Below are 18,238 nucleotides of genomic sequence, written 5' to 3'. Positions count from 1 at the left end.
GCGGACCGTTGCAACACATTTTTATATGCCGTGTGATTTTAATTTGCCTCCGGTGCTTGACCCTAGGCGCTATCGTTTATAGATCGATTTTCAATATTTTCTTGACCCTGTGACCCGAATCTTTAAATTAAGCACTGGAATATGAAATAATTAATTAAAAAAGAATATTATGAAACTTTGAAGCAGGTAATTATAACTCTGAGGCGTGGTTTATTCGTGAAAGGGACAATGCATAAATATTTCCTTGTATTATATGAACAGGTGATTTTTATAAAGAATCGTTTTTATTTTTATAGTCTTATCTATTCTTTTCATGAAATATTTCGTCGTGTTTTTCTCAGAGATATTTATAAACGAACGGTTGGTAAACGTTAAATTATTATTTTTCTTAAATATCTTATGGAAAGAAATTTGTTATTGAAATTAGTCACTCGAGTACTCAAAACAATGTGGTGATAAACGAAGTTGTGTTATTATTTAAAGTCTTTTTTTTAATCTGCTACATTTTTTTAAACAATTTTTTTTTTCAACCATTTCTTTATTAAATCCGTTTTATCACATCTCAATGAGATTTTTTTCAAGTGAAATAGCGAAATTCTCGATAATATATACCTACTCGTAGCTTATAATATATACTTTAATGGCATTTTGTAATTTTTAAAACATATTTGGCATATCTGATGATTACGTGTCGAATATTACACTATGGCTCATGTTAAGTCAGTGTATTATAGAATAAAACTTGCCGATCGAACATTTTCAAAGAAATAATTCCACCACCGTCCAATCGAGAAAATCCAGGAAAATATACAGAAATGACGCCTGAAACAACTATTTAAAATGATTTATAAAGTATAACACCGGACTTAGTTTGAAACTGCTATGATTATAATAACGCAGTTATTATCTTTATGACGAGCCGGTATATTGCTAAAATAGCATAAAACCACACACGCTAAAAATCAGGGCTGTGGAGTCGGTAAAAAAACGCGACTCCGACTCCGACTCCGATTCCTATATTTACCAACAACACGACTCCTACTCAAAAAAGTTCAATTTTATCAGGTGGTTTCCTACTTTTGCATATAGCCATTTTTTGTTTTTACATTTTCGTAGACTTTATGCGTTAAATGAATCTCGGTTATTCACCATATCGGCGCGACTTGCGACTGCAAGTTTAATATTCGTATACAAAACACATTCATTATAATAATTTTAAAAAATGTATTTGAAATTTCAACGAAAAAGTAATCGGAGTCGCTCATTTTTACGATTCCGGCTCCGAATCCGACTCCGGCTCCGACTCCGACTCTACAGCCCTGCTAAAAAGAATCTAATGATAACGATTATATTTTTTAATCTGTATATTTTGTACTGACCGCCATTGAAATATAATTGTTGAAGTATTGAGGTTGTTGAAACGTCGGTGATGAATCATACCCGAATATTAATACCCAATTAAGGCCTATTTGAATAAATCGCTCATCCATCATACCAACTTCTGCCGACATCTTTGTCAGTTTTTGGCGTTTCCCGAGTTGGTATGTATGTAGATATAATACATTACTTTGCGAATTATGCAAGTTAATCCATAATCGGATACGTGTTCATGATTAATGATTAAATCATTCAGAATTTGATAATACTCTATTTGACGAAGTAAGTAATCAACGTCGAAATGGAGAATATTTATACTACAGGTGATATTAAATCACCGAATGTGTGCGCTCGCTCGCAACTGAACTTAATTGCCATTTCGCCATTCAATATGATCATTAAAAAAACACGCAGTATTTTAAAATCAATTTCCTGTCCAATGAAAATCTATTCCTTACCAATAATAAAATATTTATATACCACATTAAAGCCTGATGGGATATAAGTTATCCAAGGGTCATTTGTGCCAATAAAAAACTAATATTTTTACTGACACAAATGACCCTTATTTTGAATGTGTTAAACAAAGACGAAATACATATACAACCACATTTCATCTCAAAAACTTTTTCGTTTCTGTTATTTCAATCTAAATTTTCATTCCGACCCAGTATTACTTTATGTCCAGTGTTTGTGCACGGAGATTTTAACATCCGAAATATTTTCACTAAAATATATAGTTAAACAATAACTAAACGTATTTAACATTATGAGAAAAAAACAAATACGTTTTAAGGTAAATAATCTGGAAAAAAATGTACATACATGCGAGGCGTGCATTCTATATAGGCAGAAAAACATTGCTTACACTGGATTACTCGCGTTCCATATAGAAACACGACTAGTGCCTACTATGCCTTATCCCTAATGCCTACCCTGATCACTGTACCTAATATGTCAACAGATATATATCTTCACAAAATTCAGTACTGCCATACGGTAGTACTGAATTTTGTGTTTAAAAATATGAAAACTTCCCGTTTCTTGAAAAATTAACTCCGAAATTTTCCGGAATTCTCTTGCAAATTTAAGTTTAAAAAAAAACGGTAACATAACTTTCTCACAACCTTTATACCTTGCAACCGATTTAAAAATGAATCATCAAAAACAAAATTCAGAAGTCACGGTAAAGTTACCTGCGCTGGGTAGTTAAAGCGTTGATTTCCATATCGAATAAGATAATTAAATTTACAACATTTTGAGTGTGTTCAAAAAATTGTTATTATTTTATTTTTTATTTTATTAGGAGTTATTTTCTTTTTTTTTGACATCTCATCAAAGATGAAGAAGAATATGGAAGTCTGGGCATTTACGGGGCTAAATTGGTGAATGTTACAAGTGTGTAAGGTGATCACTTAAACCAGCCTATGACGGTCGTCAGCACCGTAAATGCCCAGACTTCCAGATTCTTCTTCGTCTTAGATGAGATGTTTAAAAAAATAATATAAAGATAATTAAAGACCAGATATGTACATATATATATAATATATATATATATATATATATATATATATATATATATATATATATATATATATATATATATATATATATATATATATATATATATATATATATATATATATATATATATATATACATTTATGTATGTATATTTTAACGCACTCATATAACAACCAGTAGTTAAAATATTTGAAAAGAATGACGATTTTTTTATACATATGGTAACCAGGTTTTCTGGTAGATGATATTTCGTAAAAAAAAAGTATCAGTCAAAAGTGGTTAATTAATCTCCGATAAATCCCCGATACTATCTGAGATTTATGTGAACCTACTTTAGCCGACTAATACAGGCGATCAATCAAGCCTTTTTACATTCTTCGCTAAATACCGCGAGAGTAGACATAGCCCGTAGCATCATTATTTTTATCTAGTACCTACCTACTTTACATTAAACCGAGGTTGCAAAACCTATTACCATTCAATTTACTGTCAATAAAAGTGATAAATGACTAAATAAATAAATAAATTTGACAATGTGCGAAGAAAAATTGTAGGCAACCCAAATTTCATCGGGCCTAGTTTCATACTCTGAGACGATTTTAACCAAACTGTTCTGAATGTTCTGAATTACGAGAATCATTTATGGCGGATAGCATAAATTAATCAATTCAAATTATAATTTGGCATTAAAGAAAATACTAACTACTAACAGAGAGAGCAGGAGTAGGCAGAGAGAATACAAAAGCCACACCACTCAGTCTTTTCAAACATTCTACGCCTCTTCAACGTTTATGCATCTCCTTATCCAAACCCGCCGATTATTTCGACTCCTAACCTGACCGTTTTCAAGTATTTGGCATACCTGATCGTACCAAGTTTTTCTCGGTCTCCTCTGCTCCTTTTTCCAACTACGTTCACCGCATAAATTTGTTTTACCGTTCTTTCCTCACTTATTCGTTTCACGTCTCCAAACCATCTCAACACGCCTGTCTTAATTTTATCGATAATGCTTATCTCAGCTTTGCATTCCTTCCTTATTTCAGTATTCGAACATCTATCACACATTGTTTCGTTAAACAGCCTTAAATGGAACCTGGGTCCATGTGAGACGTCGTCAGTAACGTTATTAGAGACGTATATATATTTTTATTATTCGTATCTATATTCGTATTTTTCTTATGATAATTATAAGAAAGTTATAAGAAAAATAATTGAATTTATTTACTTAATTAAATTTTTATTGAGATTTTATCGTGTAAAAAAATTAATCAAAATTGACCTCACGGATTTTAAAATGAAAAATAATTTCAAAAGGTTTTTTTGAGAACATTATATAAAATACGAACATAAAATATCGGTAAAGAATTAAGATACATGCTAGTTAGTTGTCGCTACATTCTTTACATGCGTTGCCTCGGTGCTGTCCGTCGTAAATTTTACAAATCGCTCACTCCTTTCAAGAACGTCATAAATAAAAAAACTTGATTTTTCAGGAGAACGTTTAAAGTTTAAAAATATAATATAATGTATCAAAAATAAATATCAAGCCACTTATTGAACTTTTTCCTGTGCAACAGATCTTTTTAGGTAAAACCTGAAGGTTTTTTCTCCATTTCAAAAATATTTAGTAAATTAAAAAAAAATAATTAAACAACACCTTTTCTTCAAAATGCAAAAACAACACTTTCTGCCCTGTGGCGGGTAAAATTTAGGTTAAAAATATGCCTCTTTTGCTGGGATATAGTACATTTTCTGGGCATTCCGAAAACATGCACAACTAAAAATTAACGATTTTTGATTTATGACATTCTTGAAAGGAGTGAGCGAAATGTCCCGTAATTTAGGGTTGAATCGTAGTCGACACTTACGCATTTATTGTATTAAAACCTTAGATCATGTTTACCTACAGAGTATTTTATTATTAAATGTCATTATTTTTTAGACGGCTGAAGTATAGTTAGACGGTAATAAAATTTTTTACCTTGGTATTTTTTAAAAAGTCTCATTACCTATCATTACCAATCAATGAAGACTTGAAGTAGGTATCTATACTTTGCAAATCTAGATTCAATGTGAAGAGCCTAAAGCTAAATACGATATTAGAAAATAGACGCCAAGTTAAGTGTCTATTTTTTTCAATAAAATTCAATCGGTAAGTGTATATCCATTTGTTTTATTACATTTTATGGAGTTAAAATAACAGAAGGACTGTTGAATAAATTTAAACGGGGTTTTATCGTGGTCACTGACGTTACATTTTACATATGAATCACATAAAAAAAAATCAAAACGTTAAGAATTTGTATATATAATGAAACACGCAAAGTTTGTAATTGTCATTAATCTCTTTAGTTACATTTGGCGACATACACCTGTAAACGGGTGAAAAATTATCCTTTTCTCTCTTCATTTAGTGGTTATAATATCTATAACTATTATTAATATTTAATTCTTCAAAAAATTAAGTATGTATTTATTTTTATTTCTATACAGTTGTATAATTGTTTTCAATCAGGTCACTGACATTATACAAACACCTATCGCTCACTACTTTCAGGAACATCATAAATAAAAATCGTAAATATTCAGTTGTGCATGTTTTCGGAATGCCCAGAAAATGTACTATATCCCAGGAAAAGAGCCATATTTTTAACTTAATATTTACCAGCTAAAGGGCAGAAAGTGTTGTTTTTTGCATTTTGAAAAAAAGGTTTTGTTTAATTATTTTTTTAAATTTATTAAATATTTTTCAAATGGAGAAAAAACCTTCAGATTTTACCTTAAAAGATCTGTTGCACAGTAAAAAGTTCAATAAGTGGCTTGATATTTATTTTTAATACATTGTATTATATTTTTAAACTTTAAAAAATTCTCCTGAAAAATCAATTTTTTGATTTATGACGTTCTTGAAAGGAGTGAGCGCTATGTGAATTCGCAATAATTAGGTACCTACCCTAAACATTCACATTAAAACAAAAATGGCAATCATACCTACCAAAGTAAATATTGGTTTTATTTACAGTCATATCCGTTACCTACCACTAAATAAGTTTTACGGTTCTGAGGGCGCCATTTGCTCCAATAAGTCCCTTTTTATTCAACATACCCACTGCTTATTCTTAAAGAAAATGCCATGGACCTAAGACCAAAATTCTGACTTTATGTATTTCAACATGAAACAGAGGCTTAAAATACAAACTTCTCCTTTTCTAACCCCACTCCCAAGGAGCATAGGGCACTGCATCGTATTGACGCATTGTTTTATTGATCGTAAACTATATGAAAGTACGGTGATTAGTCCTGCACTTCAGATACCAGTTCAGTGTGATATTAAATAAATATTGGAGTGGGAAAACACATAAACAATATTTATTTTGAACAGCCCTGGTAATTAAACCTGGCACCTCCAGCATGAAAGCTAAAATCCACTGCACTAAGGAGTCGGCCATATAAAAACATATTTAGAGTAAAATAGGTGATACATAAAGCACGCAATTCAAATAAAAATGGTCAGTTAATATGAGAATATGTATCAGATAAAAATATATAATCCTTGGGTAGTGTTCTGAAATTAAAAAAAAGATGATAAGTTTAAATTTGTGCGGAGTTTAGATGGAAACTTAATGCAGAACTATCCCAAGTACAAATAGGAACATTTCACACAGGAGGCAATCAAACAGTTGAAAGTGAGTTCTCTTAACCATTTAAAAGTATTTTCTTTTGAATACATATCTACATTCATAATGTTTGAATAAGTATTTATTCAAGTTAAGAACTTTCTATACAACATCAGTTATGTAAAGAACACAATACATGCATAAAAACTTAATTGACTTGTATGCGACTTGGGATAGTTCTCCATTCAAGTGACAAACTGTCCTACTCTCTAGATAGAGTGGGCAATAAAGTTCTCGTGAAATAAAAGAGTTTTCCATTTTTCAAATAATATATTTCAAAATAAACAAAATCAAAAGCATACACAAAAAAAGACTCAAGTTTCATATACAACACATTTTGCACCTAAGCCTAGTTAAACTATTTGATAAAATAAAATAAGAAATATTATTAACAAAATTGACACATTCCTCAAGAAATATTGAAGCCAGTCATAAAACTTAATTAAAATGTTAAGATTTTATTAAAATAGATTCTTGCACAATATGTAATCAGCTGTCCAAACTCAAAACTCAGTAAGGGACATTTTTTTGTAGAAGGTTTTTTTTAATTTTTGGACTAAGTACTTAGTCCAAAAATACTACAAAAAAATGCCCCTTACTGTGTTTTAAGTTTGGACAGCCGTAATATCTGTCAATAATAATGAAATAACAAGAAAACCGATCAAAAATAAATCACAAACACTTGCAACAAAATATTTTTAAGGGTATTTTGCATTAGATATATCATGCATTTAATAAGCCAAAATTAACTAAATTAGGTAATATTAACAAAATGATATGATGTATTCTTGTCTCAACAGCCGACATCTCGGCTGAGGTAATTAAAATTAAAGAATAAGGTAAATTAAGTGTAATTATATTATAATAAGTAATAAAATAAGAAGAACTGAATGCAAAAAATTAAGGGAAAGAAAATTAAGCAGAAGAAAGAGTAAAACAGTACAAAAAGAAATATTTACAAGATATCAAAATATGTACATACATATCTAAATAAGGATATTCTAACAGAGTAGAATCGAAATCTCTAAAAAAAAATATTAAAGTTTGTTAGGTTTTTTTACTATGTACAAAAAAGCACTCGAAAAATATATACACATTTTGTTTGAATAACAGTCTTTAAATTGATGTGGCGAATCAGTATGAACTTAATTATTTTTTTGCATCAGTGTCCAAATCTTTATTTACTCTTCTATCTGAATCGCCGGCTTTATATCACATGGTGTTCACAACTTGATCGAAACAGTTAGCGACAAACTGTTCCTTCTCTCCGAGCTTCCTCCTGCCGCTGTCGTCATCTTCTCCACTCTGCAGCACTTCCTGCAGGGCTTCCAGAGACTCGGAAGTGAACTTCTTTCCTTTGAGATGCGTCACTACGGAAGCGTCCCCGTGGAAGCCGGAAGCCATGAAACCGGGTGGGATGCTGAGAGTGACGTCTGAGATTAAACCCTTCTCCACCGACATCTTGATGCACAGCTCCTGACTATCTTGCTCCTTGAATTGGTCCTCGGAAGAAAGGAGACTGGACGGAACCGTGAAAGACCTGCTGATCTCGAAAGCCGGAGTTTTGCCGAATGTCCATTCCCAACTAGAAAGTTCTTCCCTTATCTTATTGATACCTAGAACAATTCATAAATATTATGTCACAATTTTTTAAAGATATATTATAATTTAAACAATACAATAACAAAATATAACTTATCAATACCACTATCACTGAATAAAAGGCTAATAAAAAAAGAGAAAAACAGAAATATTAATTTAATTATCTATCTCGTGTCAATAAATAGGTCAATAATAATCGTTGTTCAGACTTTGATACTCTGTTAATTGAGCAAATGTATTATCTTTTTATCAAATTCTCAATTTTATAAAAGATAAGGATTTATTGCGCAGCATTAAAATACTTGTGTATTTTTCTCCAGCGGAAATATTTTATAAACACTTTTATTATAGTAGAGAGGCCGAGCTATAAAAAATGAACAAATTACAATATTATCAAGCTGAACAGTATTATAATGACAACTAGTATTAGCATGGTTTTTGGAGTAGTAAAAAACCAATGGTCGCTTTCTCAACATGTGGGGAAGGATGTGACAAAGATTTTTCTTTTGTACCTTTTTTAATATTAATAGAGTCTAAATTTAGATTTATAGGTCTATCACCGTATGGGTCTTTAGCTAGCCGCCATGTTGAATTTAAGTGAATTAATTTATTTAAATCAATTAAGTAGTTGTTGAGTTAATCTATAAAATCTGACATCACAATCCGCCTTCTATGTGTAATCTTTTTCTATCCTATTACTGAATCTTTTATTGTTCTTTGACCCCCCTACTATAAATTACTATGCAAAATAAAACCATATTAATCATACAACGTACAAGTATTGTAGCAAGGTTCATCAAGTAAATAAATTAACATTATTTGCCCAATAGAAATAATTTTGTTCTTTATCAGCCAACAGTATATACATATCGCTCACTCCTTTCAACAACGTCAACGTTTCAGTTGTGCAAATTTTCGGAATGCCCAGAAAATGTACTATATCCCAGCAAAAGCGGCATTTTTTTAACTTAATATTTACCCGCTACATGGCAGAAAGTATTGTTTTTGCATTTTAAAGTAAAGATATTATTTAATTATTTTTTTAAATATACTAAATATTTTTCAAATAGAGAAAAAACATTCAGCTTTTACCTCAAAAGATCTGTAGCACAGTAAAAAGTTCAATAAGTGGCTTGATATTTATTTTTAATACATTATATTATATTTTTAAACTTTAAAAACGATCTACTGAAAAATCAAGTTTTTTTTTTATTTATGACGTTGTTGAAAGGAGTGAACAATATGAGAAATTGATGTGAAAGGTTTTGATGATTTTAGTAGCATACAGTTTTCCAACAATGTCCATATTGGTAAACTCATTTGTCACACAAATCAAATTAGGGACTGTTGCAAGACGAAAATTAACCAGGGAAATTAATCAGGGGGATTATTAAATTAACAAAGATTCTTATTTTATTACCGATTATCACTCAAACTTATGTTACTATTCTAACTTTTGTTACTATTTTATTTTTAACACATTGTTTGCGGGAAACACTTGAAAGCATCTTTTACATACTGTTAGTAGAGAGCAGGAGACACTTATAAGCGTTACATTTGCTTAATTTTGGTAGAGCGTGAATGACAGGAATTGACCAGACGTACCAGATCGGAATTGGGTTTGCAGTTACTTGTGAATAGCATACTAAGTGTCGGGCGGCAGACTGTCCGAGTGTGATTAGGGTCGGGCTTGGTGAAAAAACCGCACAACAACAATGTGTTGATTAAATTGATTGCACCATTAATTCAAAAAGACGTTAAACTTACCAGGGAACCAGTCCTCTGTAGGGTTAATAACTTGGAATCCCTTCTGTTGAGAGATGAGCTGTTCACCCCCATCCTCAATGTGAAATGCTGGCGTCCTGAGGAACTCCCAGCCGACTGCTTTCTGCAGCCCATCGACTGTCACTCGAGAATTCTCTTCACACAAGTTGGTTATGGGAGATCTTACTGATTGAGTTGCGGTCGTTGTTATTCCAGCCTAAAAAAATAAGAATATATCAATTAATTCCAATTATGAAATTTGTCACTGAGTAAAGAAATAATTATTTGAATAGTATTTTTCCACTGGCAAGCTGCAACTTGCTGCAAATTTTTCATGAATTCTACACATAAAAATCCGATACTAATAAGATATTCATCAAACCAACTAACAATCCACACAATAAACCAATATGTTTTTTATTTTGAATATTTAAAGCTTTAATAGCTTTACATTGTAATATATAATTTGGAGAAATAAAACAACTTTGTTTTGGATCCACTAAATTTTATTTTTAAAACCAAAGAGTTTCGGCAACAACCTGTTGCCCTCATCATAAAAAACCCTGAAGAGGGCAACAGGTTTGCCGAAACTAGTTGGTTTTAATAATAAAAGTTAGTGAATTAAATAACAAAGTTGTTTTATTTCTCCAAAAAATAAATATGTGTCTAACTATATATTAAATATGAAAATCAAACACTGTTTTTAAAGTCTACTAAATTGCATTTTATTATTAAAAACAATGTTATAATAACTCATTAGTTTGAAAATGCCATAACAAGGCGAAACAATTGTCACAAATTTTATTTTTATGTATTGTTTTCAATAATAAAATACAATTTAGTAGACTCTAAAAATCAGTGTTCGATTTTAATATTTTATATATAAATTAAAATTGAGTTCTACAAATTAAACACCAAATCTATAAATGTATCTAACTAGTTGATTATTTTCTCATTCCTTGGCTGTTCGTCTGTATGTATATAGTGCGACAATTTATTAATTAGATCGATGTTTGGTGGCACGAAAATTGTTATAGTATAAAAAAATGTTTCAACAAATTAAGATATAATGTATATAATAGTATAAAGATACATCAGATATACCTATCTGTAATGATTATTTACAACCACAAAATTATGCCAAATTTGATATTTTTTTAAATAAAAAATGCCATTTATTCAAATACACTTTTGATTTTTTATAGGACAATTTGTGCTATATTTTATATATCAAATGAGTTAACCTTCTCTAATCAAATTGTATACAAACAAGAAAAATAATTCTTATTTCAATATTTAAATAATATTATCACTCCCGAGATAAAGAGTTTAAATAAGCCCACTTCAGTTCAATGTATGAGAAAACAGGAAGTGCGGAAAATTGTAATATTTACAATAATAATGCTAACAATATGCATCCACTGAGTCCCTGCATTATACAAGTGAAGGAAATCCAGACTGCCATTAGGTCACTGAAATGTAATAAAGCCGCCGGAGGAGACGAAATTTGTGCTGAGTACCTTAGATATGCTAGCGCGAGAATACACGTACTGTGGGCGCTAGCTTTCACAGCAATGTTCCGGCACTCGTTCATACCTGAGTCTCTGTGTACGTCAATAATTATACCTATTGCAAAAAATCCTATGGGAAATTTAACAGAAAAAGAAAATTACAGGCCAATAGCGATTTCCACCATGGCGGCAAAAACCATAGAAAACATAATGATGGAGAAAGCTGTTGAAAACCTAAAAACGACCGACAACCAATTTGGTTTTAAAAAAGGATCGGGAACGGACACAGCTATCTTCGCTGTTAAAAATACTATAAATATATATGTGCGCCGAAATACGCCAGTATATGCCTGTTTTATGGATCTCAGGAAAGCATATGATACAGTAGTACATCACATTTTGGAAGAAAAAATACAAAAATCAATTGAATGTCCTACGACGAAATGCATGTTAAAAAACTGGAACGAAAATCTCATTTACAGAGTAAAATGGGGGACCGAAACCTCAACTCCGTTTAAAGCCCAGCGAGGACTCAAACAAGGTGGAATCACATCTCCTTGCCTATTTAACCTTTACGTGGATGCATTACATGATAGGTTAAACCAAGTAAATGCGGGATGCTCCATAGGAGGAGGGAGAGTGAATGCCATCTCATACGCCGATGATATGGTCCTGATGGCACCATCGATAGCTGGCCTACGTAAACTTATTGCCATCTGTGAATGTTACGCCACAGAAAACGGCCTAGAGTACAACGCCAAAAAATGTGAGCTTGTGGTATTTAAACCCAAAAATTACTCATTAAAGGTACCGCCCATAACTATAAATGGACAAGAAGTTAAGCGGGTAAGTAGCTTCAAGTATTTGGGACATATCCTACAGGAGAACTGTGCGGATGATGAGGACATCAAGCGCCAGTATCGTGCTCATTGCGTGCGGTCCAATATGCTGACACGCCGCTTTGCCCACTGCTCCGCGCAGGTAAAAAATAGACTTCCAAGTGTTGTGTACGCAGCAATACGGCAGCGAGCTATGGTGTAAGGTTACACAACGAAGCTTAAAGAGCATGAAAATATGCTACAATAACGGCTACAGAGCTTTAATGAAGTTACCCCGACACTGCAGCGCGAGTGGTATGTTTGCCACAGCACGCCTACCACATTGGGATGGCCTGTTAAGGCACCGAGTGGCAGGCTTCCGGGAGAGGCTGATGAAGAGCTCCAACCTCATCATAAAGCGGCTTGTGGAGCACAGATGGGGGCTGGACATGTGGCGGCACTGGAGCGCAGTGCTGCGTTTGCCAGCGAGCTAATTTTCGTCTACATCTCTCCAAATTTATTATTATTTTTATTTTTATTTTTATTTTTATTTTTATTTTTTATTATTTCTTTCAATTTCTTATTTCCTTCCTATTTCTAATTTCATTGTTTAAATAAAATGTTGTAAAACATATATGGCTGACTAAGTATTGCACCCACCACTTAGTCAAGCTGGAATAAAGAGTTAAAAAAAAAAAAAAAAAAAAAAAAAAAAAAATAAATAAAAGTATTTTTAATTTCTGTTACGAAGTAAATAATGTTTGGAGAATGTGTGCTATTTAAATACATACACTCTCATCAGTAAAATAAAAATAACTTATTACTCAATGTCATTTGAATAATATGAAAAAAATTACGTCGAAAGATTACTTTTAATTGATTTCCAATTAACTGAAAAGACACTACACCGAGTCTTTACCACTGATAACCTCAAATGGTTTGATTCTTCGTTTTCTAATTTTCTACTACATTTCGTACACAAGGTAACACTCAGACCAAGAAGATGTTAGTTTTGAAATACGAGTAATTGTGTCATTCGAATGAGTAATATAGCAACAGAAGCTTTTGTGTGACCAAGATCAATAGAAAAATTTAGTTTGCAAATTGTATACGAAACTCAAAACACAGGGGACAACTATGCTAACACATTTGCCTGACATCTCTGTAAAGAGGGTTATATTATTCATCGCAGTCATCATTGTTTGCACTGCCTCATTGTCATGTTGTCATGTTAATGTGTATTCTCTACTCTAGTGTCATTATCGTCTTTTGAACCATTCATGTTTTTTATTGATGCATTTATTCAATATTTTTACTAGTTGTTACTCTTGTTCCTGCATTTTGATATTGTGACACATTTCAATGCATTTAACACCATACACCGTTTTAAATGCCGTATAACGGTGTTTGAAAATGATGCAGAATGCATTGAAACACATGTCACAATAGATTTTAAGAAATAGTGGTATTTACTAAGTAAAACTCAAATTAAAAATAGATAGATTTTACCACAAAATGACTGCCAAGACAATTAATAAAATTAATATTGTTTTATTCTCAAAATATTTTGCGGAGCTACAATAGCCAATAACCTTTATATCTTACTTTTTTAATTAAATATTGGTAATTTTCCAAGACAAGGAATATAAGATGTTAATTTTTTTAAATTAAAAACATGTTTACGAAGCAAGAAAAATCATAACATTATCTGAATAATAAAAACCCACCAGACAAATGAAGTATTTACATTGGCGCGTTATCATAAAGATAAAAAGCACATAGTAAACACACTCTGTTTGATCACTCCCTGGGAGCATGGGCACCTAATTATAGAATACTTTATCAGGCCTATTACGCTTGGAAACAAAATGTGTGCGTTTGGTGAACTGATGTCATAATCATATTAGTGAATTGCAGAAACGAATCACATATATATTATGATTATCGGAATAAACAATCTTTCCACATAGCACAATACTGGAAGCATGAAATTTAGCCATTTATTTATTGACGTAATTGAGTTATCAAATTTAATAAAAAATAATTTAATAAACATTATAAACAATTTTCTACAATTTTCTACAATCAGTCAGACAATTTAGTAAATAATAAAATTCCCTTGTTGATTTTAATTTAATTTGATGTTATCATTTATTGATTTGACATCAAGTTTGTACAATGAAATGATGCTTTAAATATAAAAATAAAACACTCGTATAAGACTTATTTTTAGAGTTAGTTCATGTAAACACGACTAGTTTCGAGAACTAAGATGTTCTCATCAATAGGGGAAAATACAAATTCAAAGTTTGTATTTTCACCTGTCAATGAGAACATCTGCAGTTTATATTAGTGTACTCAAAAAAGTGATCTTATACAAGTACAATATTTTATTTAATTAAAGGTATTATCGTACTGGGACTTGTATTCATAATTAGGTAAAATGACACAATGTTTTTTTTTATGTCAAGTTTCAAAATTATTATCTTTAAATTCTTTGAATTGATGGTTTCATCTGGTATTGGAGTTGTATGAATAAAGCTTTATACTGAGCTAACAAAACTGATAGTGGTAGCAGTATATTAGAAATATTAAGGCCTAGTATTCGTTGAATATTAACGTAATTTTCTCCCGGATAACATTGTTTTTGTATTGAAAAAAAAGATTTTCTTTCAAATAAATATGTGGTTTAGGAAAGAAAAGAATTATTGAAAGGCAAGGATTAAAAAAATTATAAAAACATTTTTTCAATATATATTTTCAAAAACAAAAAAAAGATCTAATCTGTATTCTAAAAAAATGGTTGTGACCTGACGCCTGGCTCTATGTATTGCTAGAATCTAACTGAATTTCACTATAGCGAGTATGGCCTTGAAAGAAAACTCACCTCATGTTTGGCCAGAGCTTGACTCAAATTCAGTTTGTTGGCGTTGACGAGCAGTGTGCAGTGATGGTAGGCGGAGGGCCGGCCCAGCTTAGCTGCTGTACCAGAAACCTGCTGAACTTCAAGTCAAGGAAAACAATATACAATAGACAACAAAATACAATGGAAGACAAACAATCGGCTACAACTGTTATAACATCATATTTAAGTAGCGAAAATTATGCACTTAACTAACTTCACACAAAACTAACTTCATGCAGTATTTTAAGATACATTTTTCTTAACACACTTCGGATGGGAAAGGTATTTCTACCCGTTCGGTCGATTTATGCTTAAGGATGGCAAGGGTATTTTTACCTTCTGCGCCGGCCTCATTTCAAAGGCAGAAAAAATTTTATCATCCAACGTTTTTATATGAATATTATAAACCAATCTCTTTATTAAGGTCTTAACTATATGTACATAATTATCAAATCCCGTCGCCAGCAGTTCGCAAGTGTAAAAAAATACTCGTGTGAAATGTGTTAAGCAACATATAAAGATATACAAAATCTCCATTAGGTGTTCCCTTGTCATGTTGGGGGTTATCCATAATTATTTGTTTTTACAAATAATAATAAAAACAGAATTTAGAAGATTTTACAAATAATAATTTAAAAAATTAAGAATAATAAAAATAGAAAAGATTTTTTGAAATACACTAGTATAATTAATTTGATTATGAAACCAAAAAGTTATAATTAGATGTATCAATCACTTTACAACGACACGTTATAATGGAGGTTTTTTTTTAATGTTGTTATCACCAAGACATTTCCCTTTGTCATTCAATTAAAGTGATTGCATAATATTATTGTGCATTCATATGTCAATGAACCACAGAGTGTTAAATAATTTATCCACTTTATTCAGAATTATTATGGGATCAAAGATCACCGAGGAATTAATGCATTATAATTAATTTTCAATTAGTATTCGGAGGACAAAGCAGCCTTGGGACTGGACTAGTTGAACACAAAGATGATTTAAAGATGGAGACTGACCGGAGCATTTCGTCGTAACATAACTTCGTAACATTGCTCGCAGCAGGGAGCATCCGAAACTATGGATGAAGCGCTCGGCTCGCTGTACTGACTGCCTGAATGCTCGCATCGTAACATGTTACGTTACGACGAAATGCTCCGGTCAGTCTTACCCTAAGGAAGAATAACAAAACCTAGAATGTGGTTTTCAATAAACTAAATAAATAAAAAAATTAAGAAAATTAAAATAAATTTAAAAAAAAATTAAGTACCGCAACAAACATAAGGATTCATTGATACGTGTTAACTATAGGGTTATCCACTAAAGCACCCACAACAATATACAATAAATGGAGAAAGATTGTCTGAAGTGATTATCCAAATTGAAAATCATCATTTTCAAATGTACAAACCACATTTAAACTACTCAGAGAATAAAAATATATTCCAAATAAACATTCCGAATGTTCTTTTGCGCAGTTCTGATGCTTTTTTTTCTGAAACTCGTAGAATATCACACACCAAACATAGATAAATTACGTTTCATTATTTGAAAAAAATCTAAAATAAAAATCAACTGCTCCACTGACATATAACACAGTCACCTACTCAGGAAATAAAACATGTAAAAAACAAAATAACTCAATAACACATTGTGAAAACTACCATCGCCACCACTTTTAAAACTGGGCATGAACTGCACACATTATGCATACTGAACATCTCGCACTGGATGCCGACTACATTGATGTATGGCAAACTAGTAATATATACAGATATATGCTGAGATACAAATTTCCTCAACAAAATCGGCCACCCAAAATATGGTAATAAAGTGTGTGGCAGTATTGAAAAATGTTTTAAATATAAACCAGAATAAAACAATGTTTTCGACAAATGATATGAAAGACCAATATTTTAAAATTTTCAAAAAGGATACTTTATAATTTTGCTTGACAACGATGTCCTGTCGTTCGTTGATCTCAGCATTGACTCCGAATTCCCTAAAGAGGGCTCTCGTGACTAACTCCAAGTTGTATTTTCTGTTGTAACATTCCTTGGTAGAGAAGAAGGACAGATTAAGGTTTCCTCGGTCATGGTAAACCGTTCCGCCCCCGCTGTTTCTCCGCGCAAGGGGAATCCCATTTTCCACCAGGAAGGGGATGTTGGCCTCCACCCACGGGTTCTGGTGTCTGCCGATAACTACACACGGGTCGTTTCTCCACACCATCAGAATGTGATGCTTGGAAAAGTCGTTGTTCTTGTATATCCAATCTTCCAGCGCCAAGTTTGTAAAGATGTCGGTGGACTGAGATATAAACACCGATTTCTTTACATCCTTTTCTTCGACCTGCGGGCTTTTATTCACGGAGGAAAGAGATCTGACGGCCACCGTAGAACCTGACAATCCGGTCCGGCTCCATCCGACCAACGAACTGCGGACACTCTTCAAACTTTGCATCAATTGTGCCATTTTAAACTATTTTTTAACACGCAAAAAATGTATTTAATGAGAAATGTGTCAATATTGTAATAGTCGAAATATTACTTTTAATGAGGCAGTGATTATTCTATGATTAATAAGTCTTTTACACACTCGAGTCTTTCACGCACACAGAGAGGCCCCTAATGGTTAAAGGAGCAATTAGCATCCGTGTCGGCAGAAGACAGGGAAATCAGGTACTCGTGGAGGGCGATGGTCTGGTGCAACCACTTCCAGGTTTGGTGTAGGGAATTAATTCTGTACCTGATTCCCAAACAGTCCCGACAGTCTCTTGGCATTCCTTTTTGCATCGGCACGGTGCTAAACAAAAATTCCGAAACGATTAAAACGACTTATCGAGAGCACAAAACGAAACGTTATTTTTTTATGTAAATTCAATCCGTTTTATTTAGAACAAAACGAGCAGCGTTCAAAGTGAACTGTCAACTTAAATGTGAGCAAATTACCTTCGAGCCCCCCATTATATCAGCTCGTTCGGGAGATAACGGCCAACGGGCGGGGGGAGCGCCGAGGAGCCGAGCGGGCGGAGGTCAGCGGAGGGCGAGGAAGTTCACT

General features: G+C 32.3%; 2 protein-coding genes across 3 annotated transcripts; both read right to left on the bottom strand.

Annotated features, from left to right (window-relative positions):
- Positions 1-6,828: 6,828 nt before the first annotated feature.
- Lipt1 (Lipoyltransferase 1) lies at positions 6,829-18,118 on the bottom strand. 2 transcript variants are annotated; one of them, XM_088263465.1, is made up of 4 exons: positions 17,120-18,118; positions 15,161-15,271; positions 9,948-10,161; positions 6,829-8,194 (listed from the first exon to the last, which is right to left on the bottom strand). In XM_088263465.1, exons 1-4 carry the CDS (start codon positions 17,651-17,653, stop codon positions 7,791-7,793), a joined length of 1,263 nt encoding a protein of 420 aa, XP_088119591.1. In that variant the 5' UTR covers positions 17,654-18,118; the 3' UTR covers positions 6,829-7,790. The 2 variants fall into 2 exon arrangements, with proteins under 2 accessions (XP_088119591.1, XP_088119592.1); XM_088263466.1 differs by having other exon boundaries at positions 15,161-15,268.
- LOC148307451 (uncharacterized) lies at positions 17,806-17,973 on the bottom strand. The gene has a single exon (XM_088263470.1). It carries the CDS (start codon positions 17,971-17,973, stop codon positions 17,806-17,808), a length of 168 nt encoding a protein of 55 aa, XP_088119596.1.
- Positions 18,119-18,238: the final 120 nt, after the last annotated feature.

The sequence above is a fragment of the Brachycentrus maculatus genome, unplaced genomic scaffold (genome assembly GCF_059751285.1).
Source record: "Brachycentrus maculatus isolate JH-2025_06_01 unplaced genomic scaffold, ASM5975128v1 h1tg000199l, whole genome shotgun sequence".
NCBI classification, from domain to species: domain Eukaryota; kingdom Metazoa; phylum Arthropoda; class Insecta; order Trichoptera; family Brachycentridae; genus Brachycentrus; species Brachycentrus maculatus.
This window is presented reverse-complemented; position numbering and strand designations above follow the sequence as displayed.